Here is a 21,943-nt window from a genome sequence, read left to right as displayed (position 1 = left end):
CCGTCAGCCACGACTTCTTGAGCTGGGTGCTGGCGTCCCGGAGTGTGACACCGCGTCGGCGCGCCAGGAGCGTGAGCCACCAGGACATCTCGTCGGGTCGGGCCTCCTTGGAGGGGACTAGGCGGATGAGCTCGTCCGAAGAGTTGTTGATCTGTTGGGTCATGGTAAACGAATGAATGAATGAACGCAGGGCTTCAGGACGGCTTTCGGGTGAAGATGCTGGTTGGTGGGTTGGGAAGAGTAAATGATGAATGTGTCTATGACTTCTGGGGAAGGCGCCGATGTGGATGGTGATGGGGATTCAGGGTGGTCGTTGAATACTGAGAAGTCGCGCGTTAGTTCGGCAATCAGGTAGAGAGGCTTTGATCCCAAATGAAGCTCGTGAGGAAACAACGCGTTACCCGAATTTTCTCTCCACGCGCGCACGTATACGCGTTAGTCTCGAGCCGCAACCCTGTGACAAAATAGAATGAAGTTTTGATTCAATGGTATACTGCCCTATCCCTTTAACGCCAAGTGCTGTAAGCCCGCGTTCCCAACCCTTTCCTGCCCAATCGTGCTGTAACTTGCAACAACAGCCTATGGATCAACCACGAGAATAAATGCCTATCGTCCTGCTCAAACATGACCTCAGCACGTGACATCCCTTGTCTTCGTTGGTGCTCCTGGCTCCACTACTTGTCATCCTTTCTGAGGCACATTTCGAAGCCTGCGTGTCTTTCCACCATCCACCCTTCTTCCTATTACGTGCTTTCGGTTTCGATCTTTCAGTCCGACTTCCAGTGGTTCACCATGCCGCCATCCACATCGTCATGCCCGATATACAGCTCGATCGCATACAACCCCATCGTTCCTGCCACGTTGATCCAACGCCAGACATTACCCCCTGCGTCTCCATCATGAAGGGTCCAACCGTCGTCCCCATTTGTCGAAAAGTGTTGAAGTAACAAACTGGTGTAAACGGCAATGAGAAGTGAAGGTGAAAACCAGGACAAGAAGCCTAGTAAGCGGTTTGCACCGTCCGAATCATCTAGAGTGGGCTCATCTAGGAGAGCCCGGGCGCCTGACTCCCTTATCGCTGGGATGATGCGAGTGGCGCAGTAGAATACTATGGTGCGGTAAGTGAGGGAGATCATGACGGATGGTGCAATGGTCTGGAATGCGGCGTGCAGGAAGCTCAGAGACGAGTACACGGCCGAAGGCAATGAGCCGAGCATATGAAGGAGGGTCGAGTAGCTGGCCATGATGATGGGCGGGAGTGGTGGAAAGTCGGGTTGGCTAGCAGCTTGCTCGGCAGCGGCTCTTGCCGCTTCTGCTGATTGGACGTAGTCTGTGAATATTTGGTATATGCAGAGAACAACATAGGCGAAAAGAAGTGACGACTCGACGGGGTTGCCGCGACCTGTGCTTATACCCATAGCACACAGGAAGACGGTCGAGGTCACCGTTACGCCGATGAGAGTAGCATCGATGTTGTTGATGGACGGGAATAGAGCTACCCGCCAAAGGAAGTAGACAGCGCTGGCGATGACGGACGCAGAGATGATGAGGAGGATCAGCTAGACAAGTCAGTTACGTCGCTTGCGACGGGGCCATAAGGACAACATACCACCCAAGTATCACTCCTCCCTCTGTTAGCCAGCCATTTGGTGATTTGACCGGCTGCCTGGATGACCAGCAGGGTACAGAAACCCTCTAGAAGTTGGAAGACTGGACTCGAGTATCGCAGTGTCTTGTCCCAACCGCCAATTGACACACTTTCCACTAGTCCCCCATTCCCAAAGAAATAGTCCGACCAGGTATTGTGCTTACGCACACTAAGCCCGCTAACCGTCCTCGACACCCAATCGGTGCTATTCGCATCAACAGCGAAGCGGTGTAACGACCAGATCAGCAGAGAGGGTATGACGACCCACTGTGCCGTCTGCATAATCTTGCCCAGACTCCATCGTACGCGCGACCTCTCGGGAGTTGCGAGTTGAATGGAGCTGTAGAGGAAGTAGAATATGAAGAGCGACAGGCTGTACGCCAGGCCGCTATCGCGTCCGCCTACATCGAAGGATATGGGTATCGAGAGGACGATGCTCAGCAGGAAGATGGAGCTGGAGACGATGCGAAAGAACCACCACATCGGCGCGTTGGTGGTGGCTGTCGCCGCGCCGAGCTAACGAGGCGTCTGGCCAGGGCTGCTGGTTGACGTGGGCGGGTCGCTGGGAGAAGTAGAAGTCGCAAGAGTATATTGACTGACGCTGTCGAACGGAGACACACAGCGAGCTGGTGAAGGCCAGCCGTGGGGGGGAGGGGGAGGGGGAGGGGCGCAGGTGGGAAGAACCGCACTCAGGTTGCCAGACTCATCGAGGGCGGAAAGAAAGCCGGGTTTACTTGTCGCGAGTGTGTTCTGTTCGGCTTCTGCTTCGGTCGTAGTTGTCGTCGTCGGGTTAGGCAGGCGGTAGGCAAGGCAGATACGATGGGGTGCGGCTCGATCTGGAACTTTGTCGAGGTGGCCTCGCTTAGACGAAATTTGGCTAGCTGCTTTGCGTTGCTTTGCTCTGCCAAATTGGCGGGCGGAGGTTTTATCGGTTATCTGCACGTGGCTGACAGCAGTCGGTCGGTCGTCGTTGACAGTAGAGCCTGAGACGGGAGAGCAGCAAATACGCAATTGAACCAACGCCTAGCAGAATCTCACGGCAGGGGAAGGAGGCGGGACAGAGACGAATATATCCTGTGATGGAAAATTAGGGTATCGACAGGCATCTAGATGTGGATATTTGATGGAGAGCAAAATGCGTTAGTTACCAAGTTGGCAAGATCGCGTGCGTGCGCCTACGCAGTTCAAGTAAGGTACGGTCTGTTCACGCATTTGCAGCTAGAACCCTGGCATCTACCCCTGCCATTCCGTCATTGCCGCCCTCTCACAGTTCCCGCGTCACCTCTTCCGTCCGCGAATCAGCCGAAGAGTATGTTCGTACCACCCCAAAGGTGTAACGACGCTCCAACGGGATTTGTTCCTTACGGGAATGGATCTCGCTGTTAGACTTGGGTTTCTCCATGTCGGTTGACGAACTCACCCAGGAGTAAGCCACCTACCCGACCGTTCCAACGGCTCGCGCGTCCTGCGCCAGATGTTTGACTACTAAACGCCCCCAAACCATACAGAGCTAGTAGATTGGGAGTTAAGCCCAAGCCTTACTTAAGCCTGGACAATCGGCCACCTGGGATTATATCTCGTGACACCTAGCTAAAACAATTAGCATATCCAAGTCCATTTGCTGCCATGTGATGCATTCTAGCGGCCGGGCTGGTCCCTTTGGGCATTCCATGGAGTTGGACCATAGGTACAGCCTCGCGTTGGGCTGATACCGAGGATCTAGAGCGGCGGGGTCGGCTTTGGCTTTCACTATGCAGCTGTCTCCTCATCATGGTTGGCTTCATCCAGATGTCGATCGAAAGGCGGTCAACAGCAAAACCCCACTCCCGACGCTTCAACTGCATGGCAACATCAGCAACAGCTTCTCGACGTGCGCGGTAGAGGCACTTACTATCTGACAAGGGAGAAAGAGTATGGTTTCGGCGGCATCATGCACAAAAAGGTTCTCTTGCAGCTGACAGACGACTCGTCGCCGGGAAAGCCACCTTGAAGCGTCATCCCCTCGTTTTAAAGGCGGCATCACACGACCCACCACTGCGAGAGCAGATCTATACGTGTCATACGATGAAGTGAGCAACAATATTTTGATGGACCGAATAACAACAGCTTCACTGGATGAGCGCTCCGACCGCGGCTATTATGTTTCAAGATGACCTGACGTCTGGCGATTCCGGGGACTTCTCCGTCGTTACCCTCTTTCTTGCAGTGCGGCGTTTTTTTCTCTTTTTGGTCTTAAACACGTGGTCATCATCCATGGGATCCCCATCAAACAGCAAGAATTTTGGATGCCGAGGGCAAGCAGTAAAAAACCTTGCTTCTCATAAGTGAGTTGAATTTGCTAACTATTTATCGGAGTCGTTTATGCTAATGCAATGGTGGGCAATTGATAAGCTGACCGAACTTTACCACTCGTAGAGCGTGTTCATCCAATCCACCAGGAACTCGCGCTTCTCTTCGGTGTTGGTCAAGTTCCCAGCACCCCACGAATCACCCAACCACATTGTTTGCTTCCCAGCAGTTGTCGACGGCGGGAAGTACGTCAAATTCTGGCTCGTCACTTGTCCGTCTCCGTTCGGGTTTCCTGTGCGAATGAAGTTGACCCAGTACTCAGACATCACAGCCTCGATACTGTAGTCCTCGGAGCTCCAAGTTACGTTGTCTACAGACGCATACGGGATGTTGTTGAACACATACCATAGCTCCGACCCGTGGTAAGCTCCGCGGTCGCTGTCATCTGGAGGCGTGTGCGCCCAGCAGTATGTATAAACGTCGCTTTGCGCACCGCCGGCCACCCATTCGTTGGCCCAAGTCCAACCCGACACCCGAGAAAGGTCACGGAAGAAGTTGTTGGACTCTAGGCCCGCGGCGGTGTCATTGATTGGTGGGTAGAGTTCCAAAAACTGGGTTGAGAAGTTCTGAAATATGGAACTGAAGGCCTCGGTATACTCAGCCACAGTGTAGTTGGTCACTGGCAAACTCGCACCAGACTCGTCACGGTTGGATCCAGTCAGGATGGGCACGTCAAGGTGCGCACCCCGGCGTAGTGACTCGCCGTAGGTATACGACAGCACGTATCCATCGATGACGGGCCGCCAGAGGGGTGGATTCATGAAGGCAGCCGACAAGTTGGCGTACACGGTGCCATCGAAAATCGTGTCACCGAGACTGCCGTACTCAACGAGTGTCTCTGTCGATATGTTGCGCGCCTCGGCGATGGAGGAAACGTTGAGCGAGTCCTGCAGGAAGTCAACTCCAGACGCCTCGGCAGTCGTCTTGTCGCGGTGGCTTGTGGCCAAACTACCAGTCAGAGGATCGTGCGGAGCGCGGGCCCCAGACTCAGCGATCACACCATTTATGAGCCCCGTGGTGAGCGAGCTGTACATGACAGCCAATGAGCTGGCCGAACCCGCCGATTGCCCGCCGACAACAACTTGGTTCGGGTTTCCACCAAAGTTGGCGATGTTATCCTGCACCCAGCGGAGGGCGAATTGCTGGTCAAGGAGACCGTAGTTCCCGGAGCTGTTGTGACCAGATTCGGCGGAAAGCTCCGGATGGGCGAGGAAGCCGAAGGCACCTAGGCGATAGTTGAGCGTCACGACGATGATGTCCTTCACGGCAAGCCCGGAGCCGTCGTACGTCTTCACGTCCCCTGACCCAATCGAGAATCGGCCGCCGAAGAGCCAGACGTAGACGGGGAGTTGCTTGGAGGCCAAATCCGAAGTGTCATTGTAAGTCGGAGTCCAGACGTTAAGGGTCAGGCAGTCCTCGCTGGTAGTGGACTCGCCAGTGACGAACACGCCGGCAGAGCTGGTTTGCTGGGCACATTGCGGTCCAAACTCCGTTGCGTTGAAAATGCCGTCCCATGCCGCTGGGCTCTGCGGTGCTCTCCAGCGAAGATCGCCTGTTGGTGGGGCCGCGAAGGGAATGCCTTTGTAAACAGTAGCGCCAGAGCGGTAGTTGGAGATGGCGCCCTGGAGTTGGCCCTGGGTGGTATTAATGACTGGAAGTGTCGCCGTTGAGCGACGTAGTGGCGGGGGTGAGCTCTCCACGACGGAAGCCACAGCTAGGATGGTAATGAACGAGGGAAAGTACATGATGAGAAATGAGTGAACGATGGCGCGTGGGTCGCAAGCTACCTTCTCTGGACAGTAGCATCATTTGGCCCGGCACTTGGCATATATTTAAGTAAATGGCAAGTGGGAAGTCCCCTATACGCTAACCTGGTCGAAACATTTTATAATGACTGGTACGTCACTGATCTCCATAGCATGCGATTTTGAAGCACGTTGTCCCCATAGGATATAGGATACATCATCAAATGTGTAGACAGGGTCGTGAGAACCGTCACCTTTAGCAATTATGGGTGGGGTACTAGCGCTACGGATTGGTAGTATAATAGCGCTGATTGGACCTCATATCAAGTTCCAGCGGGGGAGGTCGGTAATCCGAGGTAGATGGCGAAAGAGTCCCATATATCCCGAGTGTGGATCGCACCGTCTCCTCTGAAAATTGCTTGTTGTTCTTCAACGAGCTAGCTTGGCCGCGTAAGCTCTTATGCCCTACCATGGCTCGCAAGCTTACTGCTGCGCCATTAGCTGAGGTGTCAAGTTCGCGTCCAGCCAGGCGAGATTGTGATGCCCGTCCTTAATGTCACGTACGATGGTGCCATCACTGAAGAAGACGGGTTGGTAATTGAGCTGTAAGCCAAGACCTTTCTCAGTTTAGATACCTTAAAGTGGTCGTGGGGTTTCCATACGATAATTTTGAGGGGATCCGTGTTAGGCTGCTTCGGTTCATGGTGTAATGGTGTGATCGACATTCGACGTTGTAATGTTGAAGTAACCTCGGAGGCTTCACTGGGAGGGTTGTGAATCCCCTGCTGAATACTTGAAACGTTTCCACCAGATCGTTTCGTTTACTCTCACGTATATACACAATCCGATATTTGCATCTGATGCATATCCGCCTACTTCATGAGTATCCAAACCTATTATTAGCCCTGACTTGTAAGCTTTCCAACTCGGCAACTCCACAGCCCGCCACTCTCAATGTTTATTTTTTCATAACCCGCTAGCTTGTACTTCGCAACCCAAAGTACACATGCCGCAGGGAATGAACGCACACTTGTCCTCTTCCCCAGGTTGGTCTCAAATGCCGCCAGCCGCCCCGGACAAGCTGTGTAGGCGGGCCGCTAGCTCCGGGAATTTGAAACGGCAATCCATGAGAACTCCGGTGCTTTGGTTGCCTTCGCCCGTGGACACCGACTGCACATTGGCCGACAAGGTACCCTTGGAGGAATGAAATGTCTCCGTCACACATAAATCACTTTGGACAGAGCGAATGGATGCGAGCTGCACAACCATCTCAACACGAAACTTCCGTATACCATGGCTCCTGAAGATGAGTACAAGACCGTCAAGGACGCGTATGCGACACAAGAGGAAACAGAGGAAATAGAAAAGCAATGACGCCGCATCAATGAGGAGTCTTTCCCTACCATGCATCGGGCGCCACCTGGCCCCATCTTCGACATTTGTCGCGGTGGATGGAGGTTACGATATCGCCTGTGAAACGGAGACAGGTTGAGGACCTTCCAGGACGAAAGTCGCCGTTGACTTGAACGATGCGGCACAGACTCCTAGATCCAGGTGCCAGGTCCAGGTCCAAATTTAGATGATCGACGGTACGAAGAAGCTCCGCTGCGTCCCAGCACCAGTGGAGAGCCGGGCAGGACGCAGTCGATTCTGTATCATCGAGGACTTACCACGGGATATAATCGAACGTCTCGGCATGAAACTTGCCATTGATCCCTTGTTCTTTCGAGAGCAAATCACAACTGCTGGTGGTACAATACCAAGGACCCCTGGGTCGAGCTTCCGAATCTAGATGTTGTGGCACGCGATCATGCTTTCTTCCTCTGGAGCTACAGGGCTGCGATCTTATACGGGCGAGGCTGTTATATACGGTGGTTATCCGTAGCGCGATCGCCTTCGGGGTGACTGCGTGGCATACTATAAGTGAGGAACCGGCAGGGCCAGCTAAGAGCCTGATGGGGATACAGAACGAGTGCCTCCGGGTAGTCTGTGGCGCCCACAAAGCGACGTCGGTTCGCCACCTGGAAGCAGAAGCAGCAATCCCGCCACTAGACCTCTATCTTAGTGCCCGGGCTGCTAAGTTTGAAGAACGGCTACGGCTTAGCGGGAAGAGAAATCTGCTTCGCAGCGCGAGCGCTAAAGCGTCACGTATACTCCGGCAGGATAGGCCGGCGAAGAGGAAGCAGGCGTCGCAGCTACTCCGACCGGCAGGGTACACTATGGAGAAGGAGGCCCGGGGCTCCGAGTGGATGAGTGAGGAAAAGGAGGTCCCGGCTGCCCTCCTCGGCCACTGGAGGAAGAGATGGCTCACCGGAGCAGAGCATCACGATCGCCAGCGACGCGCTATCGCTGAGGAACCGGAGGGCCCTTCGATGCAGATACCGAAAGGGGGCAAGTATTTCGGCCTGAACCGACTGGAGGCGTCTACGCTGTGCCAGATCAGGACGGAAAAAATAGGACTAGCAGCCCTCTTATTCAAGACAGGGGCTTTTGGCGTGTACTCGCCGCTATGCCGCTGTGGCGACGCCCCTGAGACGGCAAAGCACGTAATCCTCTTTTGCGGGCTGTTGGAAGGACCGAGGGAACGATTACGGGCCGCTATCGCACCACGGCCACTATACTCTCGCAGAGACCTCGCAACGGCAACAGGAGAACCAGTAGTTAGTGGGACTATTGTAAGGTGGCTGCTAGGGACGGGTCGGACAGCTTCAAGGCCCAGATAGCATCGATCTTCTCAGGGGGGACTTTGTTGGTAGGTTGAGAACCAACGTAGTATGGTAGTGAACGCAACGCAGTCGCCAATAGGGCGAACCGACGACGCAGCGTATGTATTTAGTCCAGCCATTAGGGCACGGTTTGACATACGGGAGTACTAGTAGAGGTACCGGGGGCTTCGAGCCTACGGCGTATTTAATAATAATAATACATACATCTCCGATAGTTTATATGGAGAACCCGTCGTTCGACAGGGCGAGTGTTGACGCTGGATTAATCCATACGCCAGCCCGTAATTCTTTTGACTTTTTCCCAGGGCAAGGGCAATCGTCTTGGTAAATCTCGCTGTCTTGTCGATCACAAGTGGCCTTCTTGGATGGGGTTTGTCCTGCTGTCATTGTCGCCTCTCCCGAGATTGAGCGGTTTTCTGATGTATATTCTTTGGAAAAAGAGCCGTTGCTGCCCCGAGTATGAATCGGAATGCCTAGAGGTTTTTCCATACAATCATCCTCGACTGGCCCCTGGGGTGATTGTAGACAGCAAGCTTCCTGGCCCGTGATAGCCCAATGCCACGTCCATTTTCTCCTCATGTCGGCCAGTCTACGATCGAGAGGCCTATCGAATGGAGTTTGCGTAAAGGATGGAAGTGCAAAATTGAGGTAATACGGAGTAGCTTGCAAGTTGTTGAAGTGAGAGGGTACTAACCTGGCATTGTAATAAAAAAAGCCAGGCACAATTCGCAGCACCGGTCACAACAATTTGGCCTGTGCTCAAGCCAGTTTCCAGAGCACATTTGTGCTCTACCCCTGTAAGCCTCTCTGGTGGTATGCATCCCTAACATATTAGTCTCCTGAAGTAGTTTCAGTACAACTGTGGTCGATTGTCATCAAATTTGTTAGGCGTGAAAGGTGCCTTATACTGGATTTTTGTTGTGCTAGTTGTTGAAGGTTATAGGTAACCAATAATGAGGAGAAGGTGATTTATTAACTATACCTCTTCACAATTATAGCATCATAACACATATGCTCGCAACTCAAACGTATTTTGTCAAGTTCAAAGCTCGGATAAGAAAAGAAAATCGGACGCAGTATCCTGTTATATGATCAACGAGAACGATGTGGGTTGCATTCGTCGTTATTGCTGTCTAGCGACTCAACTGACACTAGCATAGCTGCAATGGCAACCATGGCCGTTTGCCTAACAAGCCGCACAGCAGTACCCAGGAGTGCTCCTGGAACCACTGGACCCAAGACAGAAAACAAATCATGTTGGCCAACTCACTAAATCGTTCTCGAAGCCATGTCATACATCATAAAAACACGGTTTAAGCCTATATTTGGTAGCAGCTAGCTAGAGGTTGAAAGGCTTCATTTATGTCGTGCCCCATGCATTATGTTTTTCTGACCAGGTTAACCGGAATCAGCCAATGCCTACGCAATTCACAGTTTCTACATGCTACACGTTATGATGGACGTCGTGAGGAGGATTTGTCAGATACTTCATCACATCGTGAGCATTGGGACAGTATCAACTGCCGTAGAGAGACCTCATCAGCAAAATGCCACGCCAGAACACAGAACACACTTCGGCCATAACCCGAAAAGGTTTCCAGGATGCTCGAGAGGCACTCAGGGGCTCATGGAATTACACAGAAACAAATCCAATGAATTGCGCAAGAAACGGTCAAATTGGTTCCCGAGTCTCTATCGGACTCAAAAGAACTGAGTGTCAATGAATAAATATCATACGCTACAAGCGCATGGAAAATCAGACTCGGCTTGGCCGGTTCTATCAAGAAAATAAGTTTAAAGAGGTAGAAGAAAAGAACATCATTCAATGACAACGCTCCCACTCTGCAGAAGCTCATCCGCAATATTCAAACCCCCTAGCGCATCCGGCCCATAGTTTCCTGCTTTTTGGGTGATCTTCTCCCCACCGACCGTAAACCCTCTAATGACAAACCCCTTGATATCAACACTCTTCCCCAGCCAGTTCTTGAACACGGGCATTTCGCTCTGATAAATCCCGTTGGTCCGCGGACTGACGCGGTCAAGGCTTACATTCTCGATAACGACATTTTGGTAGTTGGCAAGGGGGCAGATGCGCAGGAGGTTCCCGCCTATGCCCTCGGCGCGGACGTTGCCGATATACATATCGCGGACCGTTTTGGACAAATCGGCCGTGTTGGTCCACGTCTCGTCCACGCCGTACACCTGGTTGGCGCCTACGATGCTCGGGTGCGACGTGTTGGAGCTGTACTTCATATGAACGACATCGACGCCGTCGACGGTGATGTTGGCGAGGTCACGGCTCTGCCAGCCGAACTGAACAATGGGCGCCGTTTTGCCCTTCCAGATGACCACGTCGCGCACCAAGATATTGGACCCGTACGTCTTGATCGTGTCGTCGTTGGAGTGGTAGAAAATATCGTGCACGTTGCTGCCCGAGTATAGCGTCGTCCCGTCGGTCTGGCCGAAGAAAGCGCCGACTTGCTTGTAGTCCCACTGGTTGATGGAGATGGTATCCAGATCACCCGAGAAGTCGATGCTGTTAAAGGGCGGCGCGTTGGTCGTAACGCCCGTGATGACAAAGGTTTGTTGCACGCCGGACTTGCTGTAACCGCTCCACATGCGCAGCGAGGCGATGTTACTCTTGACGTTGGTGTAGCCCAGTAACGTGTTGGCTTGGTAGACATACTGCTCGCCCGACAGAACGCCGTGGCCCGTGGCTTTGATCGTAGTCGCAGCTGTGGTGAACTGAATGGCCCCCTTGACGTAAGCCCCAGATGCCAGATATACCCAGTTGACCGAGCTAGAGAGCTTTGCGTGCGCCGTCGCTGTCATGTAGTACGTTCCCGGCGTAAAATAGACGACGCTGTTCTTTATCGAACCGAGGTCCGGAACCGGTCCGGGGTAAACGACGTACGTGTCAGTGGCAGTCTTGTCGGGAATGAGATCTGATGACGGGAAGGGGCTTGCAAAAATCAAAAGCGCATCGTGCGGCTCCTCGCCCATGACGGGGTTTGTCGTCTCGTCCAAAGTCTCAACATAGTGGGGGCCATCGGAATGCCAGTCTTGCACGAAGTCGCACAGGGGTGTTTCGCAGCTATCACGGTAGCTGTATAGGTTGTCCTTAAACTCCACCGAGAACCTGAGACCTTGCTCACGATAAGGAACGAGGATGTAAATGTTGCCCTCACCATCATCAGTCACCGTGAGGTTCAGGTTCGTAGGTCGAATGACGACGTCGCGGGCTGTCGTCGAGTTGTCACCCCGACTGATTTTGACCCAGGCATCTTCGTTGTGTAGGAACTGTGTCCAACCCATAGTCATCCACAAACTCGCCTCGATCGTCACCGAATCATATGGGCCCCCCGTTATGCTTGACCCGGGTATAACGACTTTCTCTTGGCCGTTTCGTGGTATGGTCTCATAAACGAAAGAGTTGTAGCTGAGACGTCCGTCAGTGTCGTTGCACATGATTAGCTCCAAGTGTGCCTGGCATTACTATGTATTTGTCGAATCTGCCGTCGACTTTACCCAAACCGAGTACAGGTGAGATTGGCGAACATTCTCCGCGCTCACTGGCGTCTTGTAGTTTATTTCACCATGGTCATGCCACCAAGTCTGCAGGTGGGTTGTGTCGGCGGTGGTATTTCCCGTCGCAATGTTGTCCACGGCCGCCACCCCTACCAACGATAATAGCCCGGCGAAGCACAGTTTGAACCTGGAGGGTGACATTTTGTTCGAAGCGGTCACAACCGTCTTGCGTGTTTGAGGCTGCAAATGGAATGATTGCTGTAGGCGCCAGCGCTCATCATGTAACAAAAACGGTGGGAGAAGCAAACAAATCAAGGTTGACCAAAAGTAGTGCAAAAAGCTCGAGGATGTACGCGCTTCTTCATGAAGACATCTTTCTCATTGCGGCCCGATTTAATTGGAATGACGACGAACCCGCCGTGGCTGCTGTCTAGGCATCGGGGGCCGCAATTCCATCCTTCACTCCCTCGACAACTAATCACCGCACCGACGAGATTACGGGACCTAGAGTCCACGGTTGTTCGCTCTACAGGCGTGGACGCGGCCAGCACGCAGGATTTGGCGCACGCTTGTGCTTCTTATTCTGCTTTCTATTCTGCAGGGAGCTATGGCTGCCGTGCTATTGTTTCTCTTGGGTTGGAGGCTTGAGGGCGCGGCACTGGTGTTATTTGGTCGGTAGTATAATCCTTCAACTATAGTGAAATGGATGGAGTTGTTTCACTTAAAAGACGAACGGCGATAACTAGTGTGCGCGCCGTCTGATTGGACCAAAATGATTCCAGCTTACGCAGTCCTGCGCAGTCCTAGGCAAGCAATGGGGTCGCCCGCCTTTGTTTCGAGTGCGGCAGCGGCTGCGGCAGCTCTGCGGCAACGAACTACCGGCCAAGTCTGGACGGCTCGACTACATCGACAAGGAAACCCCTTTGATCATTTTTGTGGGTACTGAAGATGCTCCAGAACGGAAGTCCAGACTTACTGTAGGCATGGAGAAGTGGCAAAAGACTTGAGATCCGGACCAATCTTGGTTGTCCGTTGCCCTACGGCGATGGTAGCCCGGCCAAGGTACCCTTGAGTGCTTCCATCGAAAACTCTGGGAATGGTAGGATTGGCTGTAGGCGGGCCACACTTGGGGCCGACTCAGATAGTCGAGCAACAGTTTGTCGTCTGACACCCGGTGGAAGTCGCAATGGATGGCGGGCTTCTTTCCAGATAGTATTGATGTTTGGTAATCCGTGGTGTTTGACAGAGATGGTGCTCCAAATCCGCAGAAACCAGCAACCCTCTACTAGCCTGTTTACCTGTTTTCTACGTCCTCAAAGATACGACGATCGCGCTTGCTCGGTGCTGGGGTGTGACGTACGAAGCAGCGCAAACAACGCGGTTGAACGGGTTGTCGCAGTCGAGGGCGACCTTTTTCAGGGGTAGCCAAGCCTTCGTTCTGCCGATGATCTTCAACCAACCCGACAAAACGGTGATAACCCCAGAGGTGAGATTTTGTTGGCTTCATCGCTAAACTCGTTCAGGTGATAGGGCAGATAAGGTTGGCTTGCCAGTAATCATACTGGTCATTTGCTGGCCGTTGTGTGATCATAGCTCCCTTAGCTCCTGTGCTCCCGTCTCAACAGGTGGGAGAGGGAGACGCAGATGTCGAGCTTGCCGTGAGATGGTGTGTAGGGTATTACGCAGCCTGTAGTTTGCCTCTTTCTGATTGGCGACAGCCACAATTGAGTTGGCCCGAGAGTGGTGTGCAGTGTTATCGCGGCAAGTTCACCAAATCGGTTCTTTATGCGGTGTGACGTCCATCGCGACGGCGACTTCCAAGCACCACCTTGTCTATCGATGGTGATGGTACGAGGTGCCGATTAGGAAGTCTGGAAGCCAAATACTCAAATCCTCTTGACAATTCTCGGCCAACAGGGCGGGGGAACCTGCCAAATTTGTCAGGTCAAAGGCAAACAGCTAAGCGATTAGACAGCGAAGCTTAATTGAATCATCCCGATTGATTGTCCCGGCAGTTGTAAGCTTACCCGAAGGGGGTTCATTTGGGTGTTGCAGCCAACCCCAGTGCCTGGCGAGTCAACAGTTGACAGGACATGGGCAGAGCAATTAGTGCGGTGAGAGAAAGTGAGACCATGCTCAGTCGACGGCTCACCTTTAATGCTGCCATCCCGGACATCCGATCGTCGACACGATTGCATACTAATATCCATCCCCTTTTCCCTTCTCCTGTCCCGCGGGAAGCTCGCCCTACTTTTTGTTCTCATCGTCATCGAATCAATCCATCAAGCTGTTATTATCCCGACTGCCTATTTCATCCCTCGTGGCCCTCGTCAGCTCGACGTGCCTGACAAGTCCAAGAATCATTCATATCAACCTCGTTTCGTCTTAGCTTCAATCCAACAGCATGGCCGGCCCCCGTTTGACTGGTCCTCGCCTTACAGCCCCGGCCGCAAGACTAGTAGCTCGGTCCCTCAGCACCACAACATCGTCGGCCTCATTGCCACAGTCGACTACCTTCGTCACAGCCGCCAGGACTTCAGCTCCTCTATCTCGCAAATATGCAGACCTTCTCAAGGAGCGGAACCTAGATGCTGAGGTAAATGACCCGACGTGTCCCCCAATTACCCCCCTCAATTGCGTGCACCCCCGGAGAAAATGACAGTACCCACCGCCAAGCCGGCAGTAGCACTTGAGGGGAAACTCGGGCAGGAGGCAAATGACTAACATGCACCTCACTACACCAGCATCCCCGTCACATCTACACCCGCTCCTCCAACCGGCCGCACCCGCCACCCCGTCGGCTTCGGCTGATGCAAACCTTCACTTCGAGCGCGTCTACCTCGTCCCAAGCCGACCGCAGCTCCATCGACTTCACCGTTCTCCCGGGCTCCGCTGCCCTCGAGCACGCGGCCGCCGACCCTTACAGCCGAGTGCGAGTCCCGCTTCTTCCCGACAACTACGCGTCCCAGTATGCCCCCGAGACGCTCGCCACCAACGAGCCTGTCCAGATGCCCGAGATCAGCATCATCGCCTCCAACCCGGACTCTGTGTCGCCCGCCCCGCTGTCGGAGATCGAGGGCATGGGTGTTGATGGCATCGAGCTCAAGTTTGCGCACGAGGCGCCGAGCGCGAGCCGCAGTGTAGATAGTGAGCCCGGGATGCTGACGGATTTGTGGAAGGGGTTAATGGATGATGTGCTTGGGGCCGAGAACAGTAAAGGGAAGCTCGCTGTCTAGACCGAGTGGCTTCAACAAGAGGAACACATCATGAGTGCGGTACGGTCCGGGATAAAAGCTTGGAGGCTTGGACAGATTTTTCAATGGTCTGATTCTAGGGTGGCTCTGTCGGGATTGACGGGCGGACGGTTCCTGGATGCCATAAGGTTGTGTATAAGTGATTTTGAATGAGTACCTTCACTCCAAGGTGCAAATGCCACTCCAAGAGCTGGAAGGGTTGGTTTAACCAGATTAAATCAAATAGATTGCCCGGGCTTTAGTGATGATTCAATTCAGAGTTACGAGTGCCGCTGCGGATGATAGCTTCGTTTGCCGACGTCTCTTTACCGGTACATATCTATCTTGTTCCGCATGTGGTGCCCGTTTCGCTCTAACGGTCAAGTCAAACCTCGTCTATGGAGACATGGCGCGATATTGCATGACAATGTCGGGCAACTCATTGAGAGGTTTGGCTTCAGTATTTGGAGTACTTATTGATTTGTCATCTTATCATTTTGGCTATATTTCGTCCGACGAAACGGACCTTCGACTTATTTCCATGCAACTAGGGAGTCATCGCGACGATCATGGGCCATGGAAAATTTACACGACACTCTGCATTAACTTCTGTCGGCGCTCGCAAACACGCCCTGACGCCCCTTGAGCGGGTGTGAAGATGCATGGCGACAATCCACTTTCAGGTGAGAATTCTATAGGTGCCGGTTCTACAAGCAGTCTCACTGTGCCTCGAGCTGTCTCTGATCAACACCAATCATCCTCTCACTAACCCTCCACAACTGTTCCTCCTTCCCTTCATCAAAAGCCCACATCGCATATCCATACTCGACCGCATCCCCATCCTCCGGCACCGGTCCCGCCACCGAAGCCCCCTCAAGATACAAACCCCCCTTTCCCTCAAGGTCTTTCGAAACCGCCCCGTAAACACTCGTCGCGCACGCCTGCTCAAGACTCACAAAATACTTCTGCATCCTGTCCACCTCCTGCGCGGCATCGATAGACTCCTGACAGTGCTGCTGCAAGTTCGGACTCACGAAACTCCCCGGGTTCAGACTGAGCCCGTGCAAGCCCCGCGCGCCGTACCGCCGCTCGATAGCGTTGGCCATGTAGATGTTGGCCGTTTTGCTGGAGCCGTAGGCGGCCCAGCCTTCGTATGTGCCGGCGCTGTCGAAGTTGAGGTCGTCGAGGCGGAGGGGCCCGTAGCGATGGCCCGAGGATGAAACGTTGATCACGCGGGAGTGGAAGGATGGAGTGGAGCTGGCGAGGAGGACATCTGAAAGGAGGTGGAAAAGGAGGAAGTGGGAGAGGTGGTTGGTGCCGAATTGTAGCTCGAATCCGTCTTGGGTGCGTTGTTCGGGGTGTACATTACCTGGGTCGGATGTCAGCTTGGAGGATCGGAATAATCGATGCAATGGCCACAAGGACGTACACCAGCGTTGTTGATCAAGACATTCAGCTTGGGACTTTGTTTCCGAAATTCTGCAGCACATGCTCGAACGCTGGACAAGTCGGTTTGGTCCATAAACAACAAATGCACTCGGCCACTGTCCAGTAAAGACGCACCCAACGCTTTCTTTGCCTTTTCGAGGTTTCGTGCTGTGCCGAAGACAGTGGCTCCTGTCAGTGCCATCACCCGAACGGTCTCTGGGCCCATGCCAGAGGATACTCCCGTGATGAACACCACTTTGTCACTCCAAGCATCCACGAGGCCCTCGTCTTCAATGATCTGTTTCCCCGTAACTCGAGAGTCGCTGGGGCCGTTGAGGTTTTCCCACTTGTTATGCTCTGCGTAGCGACCGGATAGCTGGAACGGGACTTTGGAAATCAGAGACATTGTGGATGTTTTTGGCTTGAATGAAATCTGTAATTCTATGTGGCGTGAATTGGTTTTCTGTAGGCGGCGTAGACCAGATGAGAATGATGATGTGGAGTGAAACCCCGTGTCTCTTCCAGGGGACCTGCAGTATTTGTAGTTGAAGCTTCTGATATTGACATCTATACATCACATACTGTTCTCGGGATTTATGCATCTTGCAGGCTATGCCAGGCAACCTGACGCGATAATGTAGTTTAAGTCCGATGGAACCCTGAGATAAGTCCGTCTGGTGCATATATCGGCCACTTACCTTCTAATTAGGGAGCTTCGCCCCTTTGGGAAGCATTTGCCAAGCCGACTAAGCGTATGGTATACTACATGGCGCAGCTCCACAAAAGCAAGCATGCTCGGCGCTGATCCTTCTGAGCGTTCAATGGGCTCACCCGGTAAGTTCGAAGTATGTTTGTCCGTCTTCTTATAGTGGCTGTACCTACTGTTCGAAGCAAATTGTAGAAAGCCTTCCAAGTTTTCTGTCTAGGATCAAAGTGACCACACCCATAATAAATTGAGTTTTCTAGTTTTGAGGACTCTTTGCAATTAGCAAACAGGACGTCGCTGGAATCATTCGGCGGTTGCTGCCTGAAGAAGTAAAGCTTCGGGAATTCAAGCCATTGGACTTACTAGGCGCACAGGCTTGCTTGCCTTAGACGGGGATGAGGTCATTGGGCGTGAGGCATGGTCTTCGATAACTTTGTAATTGAACATAAAACATTACAAACATGTTCCCTGGTGTCATGTTTTCTAGTTGTTTCTTACTTTATGTCTTGGGGCTAACTCTTCAGATCATTGATATTCGAATCTTGGATGAGACAACTTGGTATTTTTAGATTAGTTCAATCTTGGGAAGGGCATGGCCATTCTTCAAAGAAATGCTATATATTTGCGAACAGCTCTGAAAGGATGTGTTATAGGGGTTTGCTCCCGTTCAGAATCTCCATTTCTATATTGTGTGCTGACGTGGCTACCTGCGCAAGAATCTGGTGCACCTAAGAACGAAACTCATACCGATAGTCTCCGTGTTCCGTTTAGTGACTTCACTGATCTGAAACGGAGACTATGTGGCGGGAGTGACATGATAGGTTCTTCGCGAAAATAATTCAATAAGTATATATATAGTACTCAAGCTGCGACTATTGTGTCTAGAGCTGGCCCCTCGTGTATTCATGACCGGTGGCGATTTTCACAAGGGCCAGTAACAACACAACACCTCAATAAATGTTCTCAAACTCAACTAGTTTCGATGCTCCAGACGGTATTGTTTACAAACGTGTTACAGAGGCTCTGCTCCATCCTTACCCTCGGTTTGGTTTGGTTAGTAAGCCTTTCCACCCAAGTGGTAACTGCTCGTACACGATCATACTGCTAACATGGGCTGTCGTTTAGCCGCAAAGTAAACCCAAAATAAGAGAGCATTATCCGGCGAGGGCATACCTGCCCAATCCTCCGCAATGGCTCCCAAGGCCCAATCGCTATACAACGCATACAAAAAGCCCACAACCAGGAGACAACTAAGCGGCATCGATAACCAGAACGCCCAGCTTGCCACATCCTCATCCGCCTGGAAGGACGACATGAACCACCCACACGCAACAGAAGACACGCAACAGAAGCGAGCACCGCGAATACAATAGTAATTTTCATCAGTGCAGGGCTCCCCCAAATCCCCTGCGCCACCACCCGGAACAGTCCGACCATGCCGATAATGAAGCCGAGGACGTAGAAGAATATCCACCAAAGAATGTCGGAATGACTTATTTTCTGTCGGTGATCCAGCTTGTTTCGCTTCGACTTTCGACTCAGCCGCCCTGCGTGAACCGTCATGGCTGCGAGGGCAAAAGATAGTAGCAGCTTCCAGACGGAGATTAGAACGAACTCCCCTGTTACAATTGGGTTAAATATATTCGTATGCATCTCTTTCGGGAACCAAGAGGTGACTTGGGATTTCATGGTTGTATTCCAAGAGCAACAACTTTCAATGCAGCTAGCTCCGTTGAATATCTTTTTATCTTGAGCCTGAACAGAAGGGAACGAATGGCTTCAGGAGGTACATACAAGTACGTCGACAGCGGGCAACGGTTAGGATGCTGACGAGGAATGTGACGAGAAGGCTGAATGCTCCCAGAAATATCTCCAGACTGCTTCCTGAGAGACTTGTCCAGGGCCACAGTGGACTGCGGCCTTTGGCCAAACAGCAGACCGTATAGTATGTGAGGAGATGGCTTGCAGCTATATTTAAATATGTTTGAAAAGCTTGGAGTTGCGCGATGTGTAGAATATTGGTAAGGTGAAGCCAGTTTCTCTGTAAGTTGACGGTAACTTCTGAACTTAAGGCATCGGCACGTCCAGTAGCATCAACAGTGGATGCCCGCCGAGGTACTTCTCTAAGGACTAATCATGAGTAAAGTCAGATCTTGTGTTGCGCATACTGGCTGGGTGCTGGGTGCTGGGTGCTGGGTGCTGGGTGCAGGGAGTTAGTCCCATCATCATCATCACCAAGCTCTCTTGCCTATATTGCCCAAATCTTAGCTGGCAGAAAGCCAAACAAACTGCGAGCCCAAGATGGGATCATAGGGGTCAATCCGATGTTCTAGTAAACTCAACCGACCCAGGGGATATTAGTCCACCCAAGTTTGATTTTATCTGGTCTTCCACTTGAGTGACCACCAACATGAATGGCGTCTAGAGAACAAACCTCTTGATCCCCCGACTTCATACCACTTTATACCATATTCATCTAACAACCACTAAGAACGACACACAGGACCACCCAGTTAACCAAACAAACAACCACCAAAGCTTGACCATAGTAGATATCTATGGATCATGTGTCACCGAAGGACAAGATGCCCACAAGCCCAATCAGTTCCCTTTGAGCATCAACAATGCATTTGTTGAGCTAGAAGAAAATCATATCTTGGTCAAGGTCATCACATGTCAATAACGCCTTCACACAGGTACGATATCCAAGTAGATTATGCGTTCCGTTTGTTTTGTGACCGTTTGGCCAGAGTATATCTATACGTACAATGAAGGGTATCGTGTGTGATCCGATCCATCCATCCGCCATCCATCCGCCGTCCACAGGATTCCAAACCCCTTTCGCATGCAAAGAACCATGTGAACCCCTAGTCCTTTGCATCGCTCCCTCTGCTATGCCGTTCTTCCAAAGTGCTTCCAAAATCGGTTTGTATGTACGGTTATGACTCGTGTTAAAGTTCACATATGGGGGAGCTGCGCCACCTCTTAAAGCGCGGTAACAGCTCCTAAGGCCATCTTGCGTTGTCCCTCAAGCTTCTCGTGATGCAATTTCTTCATCACAAATTCATAAGTCATCATTGTAACGGTGGCAGCGGGTACAGCTCGCATCATGTTGACACCCATGCCGGCGTAGAAGGCCCTCCATCCCTCTTCTCGTAAAATGGTGCGGAACGTCATCCCAACACCCCTGTACTTTGGTTCTGGGATGCCATGATTTCCAGTCCCTGTGCTCTTCCCATTAGAGGCAGTGGATGAAATACCTAGCCCTTGTAGAAACTCAGCACCAGGTGTTGGCCTTCGTTGCGTTTGTAATCTTGTTCGGATAACCTCGTGCGGATATGTGGCTGAACTGGCTAGAATCTTCGACATCATTGAAGCTGACAGCACGCCCAACCAGTGTCCATGATCATCGTTCATTTCGCCCATGCTTTGGCCGGTAAACTTCTTTCGGAGGAACTCATACGCGGGAAATTGCACAGCCACATGCGTTAAACCCAGAAGTGCCGGAGTGAGGCCGGAATAGAACGACATAATCCCCTCCGATGAATACATCTTTCGGGCGGCATCGAGAGTTGAGTTATAGTGCCATGGCGAGTTGATTGGCGGCCTTGATGTTGGGGTGTTGCCCGACCTCGGAAACAGCGATACCTTTTCATTAGAGCCTTTGGATGATTGTGACATTAGACGCGTCTTAATAACCCAGATGGGATTTGTCACTACCGTGCTGCTGGCTCCAGCGACGATGGACGAGTAGAAGTTGATGACAAATGTGTTTTGCACTGGCGAAAAGTAAAATCAGCAAGAGGTACATGAAGGCGAAGGCACATAAATGGATGCCGAGACAAGGTGCTATACAGTACCACCTAAGAAGAGCGTCGAGGGTTCACTCACTGTTGTGTTCGGCCAACCACGCCTTGCTCTTGTTGTATACCGTGAACCAAACTGCCCAAGTCGGCAAGTAGCCCATAACGATTGGTCCCAAACCCCGGTACATGCCACGTATGCCCTCCTCCCTCCAGATCACTCTGCCGGTTCCTAATAAGCCTTCATAGACCTTGTGGTGGCCCACATGCCGTCCTTTGGCCACGGTTAAGAAACCACCTTGTGCTTGAAGCTTGGTCTTTATAACATCAAGTGGACATGTGACAACCCCCGAAGTGAACCCTCCTACGGCGCCCGACAGCGCATTGAACTGAGACTCGGAAGCATTGGCGGCCCATTGTTGAAGTAGCGTTATGCTTTGGGAGTCATGGAGCGCCATGGCAGCCAGCGAGCTCAAACTGTTCTGGTCAGGCTTTTCGTCAGTCGAAAATCCTGCGGCTTTCGGCGGCGGCGATGAATCCCGAGATGCGATAACCCCATACTCTGGCGACGTTTGACGCGACCGTTCTGCTTGGTCGTGGGACATTCCTTAGCTCGCAATTCAGTTTTCGGGTCACGTCGGGAAAGGTTTTGGCGTTGTACGATATTGGGGCCTCTGGGGAGGATCAGAGGCCCCGCATGTGAGGTATGAATACACGGGCTGTATTGATGCGATGGTCGACGGTGCGTTTTAAGTAGTCTGCGGTGCGGCAACAGAG

At 52.2% G+C, this 21,943-nt stretch overlaps 6 protein-coding genes across 6 annotated transcripts; 1 reads left to right on the top strand and 5 right to left on the bottom strand.

Moving 5' to 3' along the window:
* Positions 1–767: 767 nt before the first annotated feature.
* BCR38DRAFT_341160 (ICE2-domain-containing protein) lies at positions 768–2,131 on the bottom strand (the record flags this gene model as incomplete). Its single annotated transcript, XM_040855848.1, has 2 exons — positions 768–1,559; positions 1,610–2,131. 2 exons carry the CDS (start codon positions 2,129–2,131, stop codon positions 768–770), a joined length of 1,314 nt encoding a protein of 437 aa, XP_040716690.1.
* Positions 2,132–4,050: 1,919 nt separating this feature from the next.
* BCR38DRAFT_484951 (Carboxylesterase) lies at positions 4,051–5,742 on the bottom strand (the record flags this gene model as incomplete). The annotated part of the gene is made up of 1 exon (XM_040863816.1): positions 4,051–5,742. The coding sequence occupies one exon, from the start codon at positions 5,740–5,742 to the stop codon at positions 4,051–4,053; it is 1,692 nt and encodes a 563-aa protein (XP_040716689.1).
* A 4,544-nt stretch (positions 5,743–10,286) lies between these two features.
* BCR38DRAFT_484949 (glycoside hydrolase) lies at positions 10,287–12,197 on the bottom strand (the record flags this gene model as incomplete). The annotated part of the gene is made up of 2 exons (XM_040863815.1): positions 10,287–11,907; positions 11,965–12,197. 2 exons carry the CDS (start codon positions 12,195–12,197, stop codon positions 10,287–10,289), a joined length of 1,854 nt encoding a protein of 617 aa, XP_040716688.1.
* A 1,934-nt stretch (positions 12,198–14,131) lies between these two features.
* BCR38DRAFT_200193 (uncharacterized protein) lies at positions 14,132–15,532 on the top strand. Its single transcript, XM_040854091.1, has 2 exons — positions 14,132–14,592; positions 14,741–15,532. The coding sequence occupies exons 1-2, from the start codon at positions 14,401–14,403 to the stop codon at positions 15,230–15,232; spliced, it is 684 nt and encodes a 227-aa protein (XP_040716687.1). The 5' UTR covers positions 14,132–14,400; the 3' UTR covers positions 15,233–15,532.
* Positions 15,533–15,948: 416 nt separating this feature from the next.
* BCR38DRAFT_474407 (uncharacterized protein) lies at positions 15,949–17,287 on the bottom strand (the record flags this gene model as incomplete). The annotated part of the gene is made up of 2 exons (XM_040862966.1): positions 16,659–17,287; positions 15,949–16,614 (listed from the first exon to the last, which is right to left on the bottom strand). The coding sequence occupies exons 1-2, from the start codon at positions 17,061–17,063 to the stop codon at positions 15,949–15,951; spliced, it is 1,071 nt and encodes a 356-aa protein (XP_040716686.1). The 5' UTR covers positions 17,064–17,287.
* A 3,061-nt stretch (positions 17,288–20,348) lies between these two features.
* On the bottom strand, positions 20,349–21,624 carry BCR38DRAFT_457665 (mitochondrial carrier protein; the record flags this gene model as incomplete). Its single annotated transcript, XM_040862063.1, has 2 exons — positions 20,349–21,142; positions 21,255–21,624. 2 exons carry the CDS (start codon positions 21,622–21,624, stop codon positions 20,349–20,351), a joined length of 1,164 nt encoding a protein of 387 aa, XP_040716685.1.
* Positions 21,625–21,943: the final 319 nt, after the last annotated feature.

Source organism: Pseudomassariella vexata (assembly GCF_002105095.1).
Source record: "Pseudomassariella vexata strain CBS 129021 chromosome Unknown BCR38scaffold_6, whole genome shotgun sequence".
Lineage (NCBI taxonomy): Eukaryota > Fungi > Ascomycota > Sordariomycetes > Amphisphaeriales > Pseudomassariaceae > Pseudomassariella > Pseudomassariella vexata.
This window is presented reverse-complemented; position numbering and strand designations above follow the sequence as displayed.

What these genes read in the sequence shown, in the direction of transcription:
- BCR38DRAFT_200193 (XM_040854091.1), top strand. Translation starts at nt 14,401, where the DNA reads ATGGCCGGCCCCCGTTTGACTGGTCCTCGCCTTACAGCCCCGGCCGCA. An exon ending in AGCGGAACCTAGATGCTGAG is followed by an intron (nt 14,593 to 14,740) that starts GTAAATGACCCG and finishes TCACTACACCAG; the next exon opens with CATCCCCGTCACATCTACAC.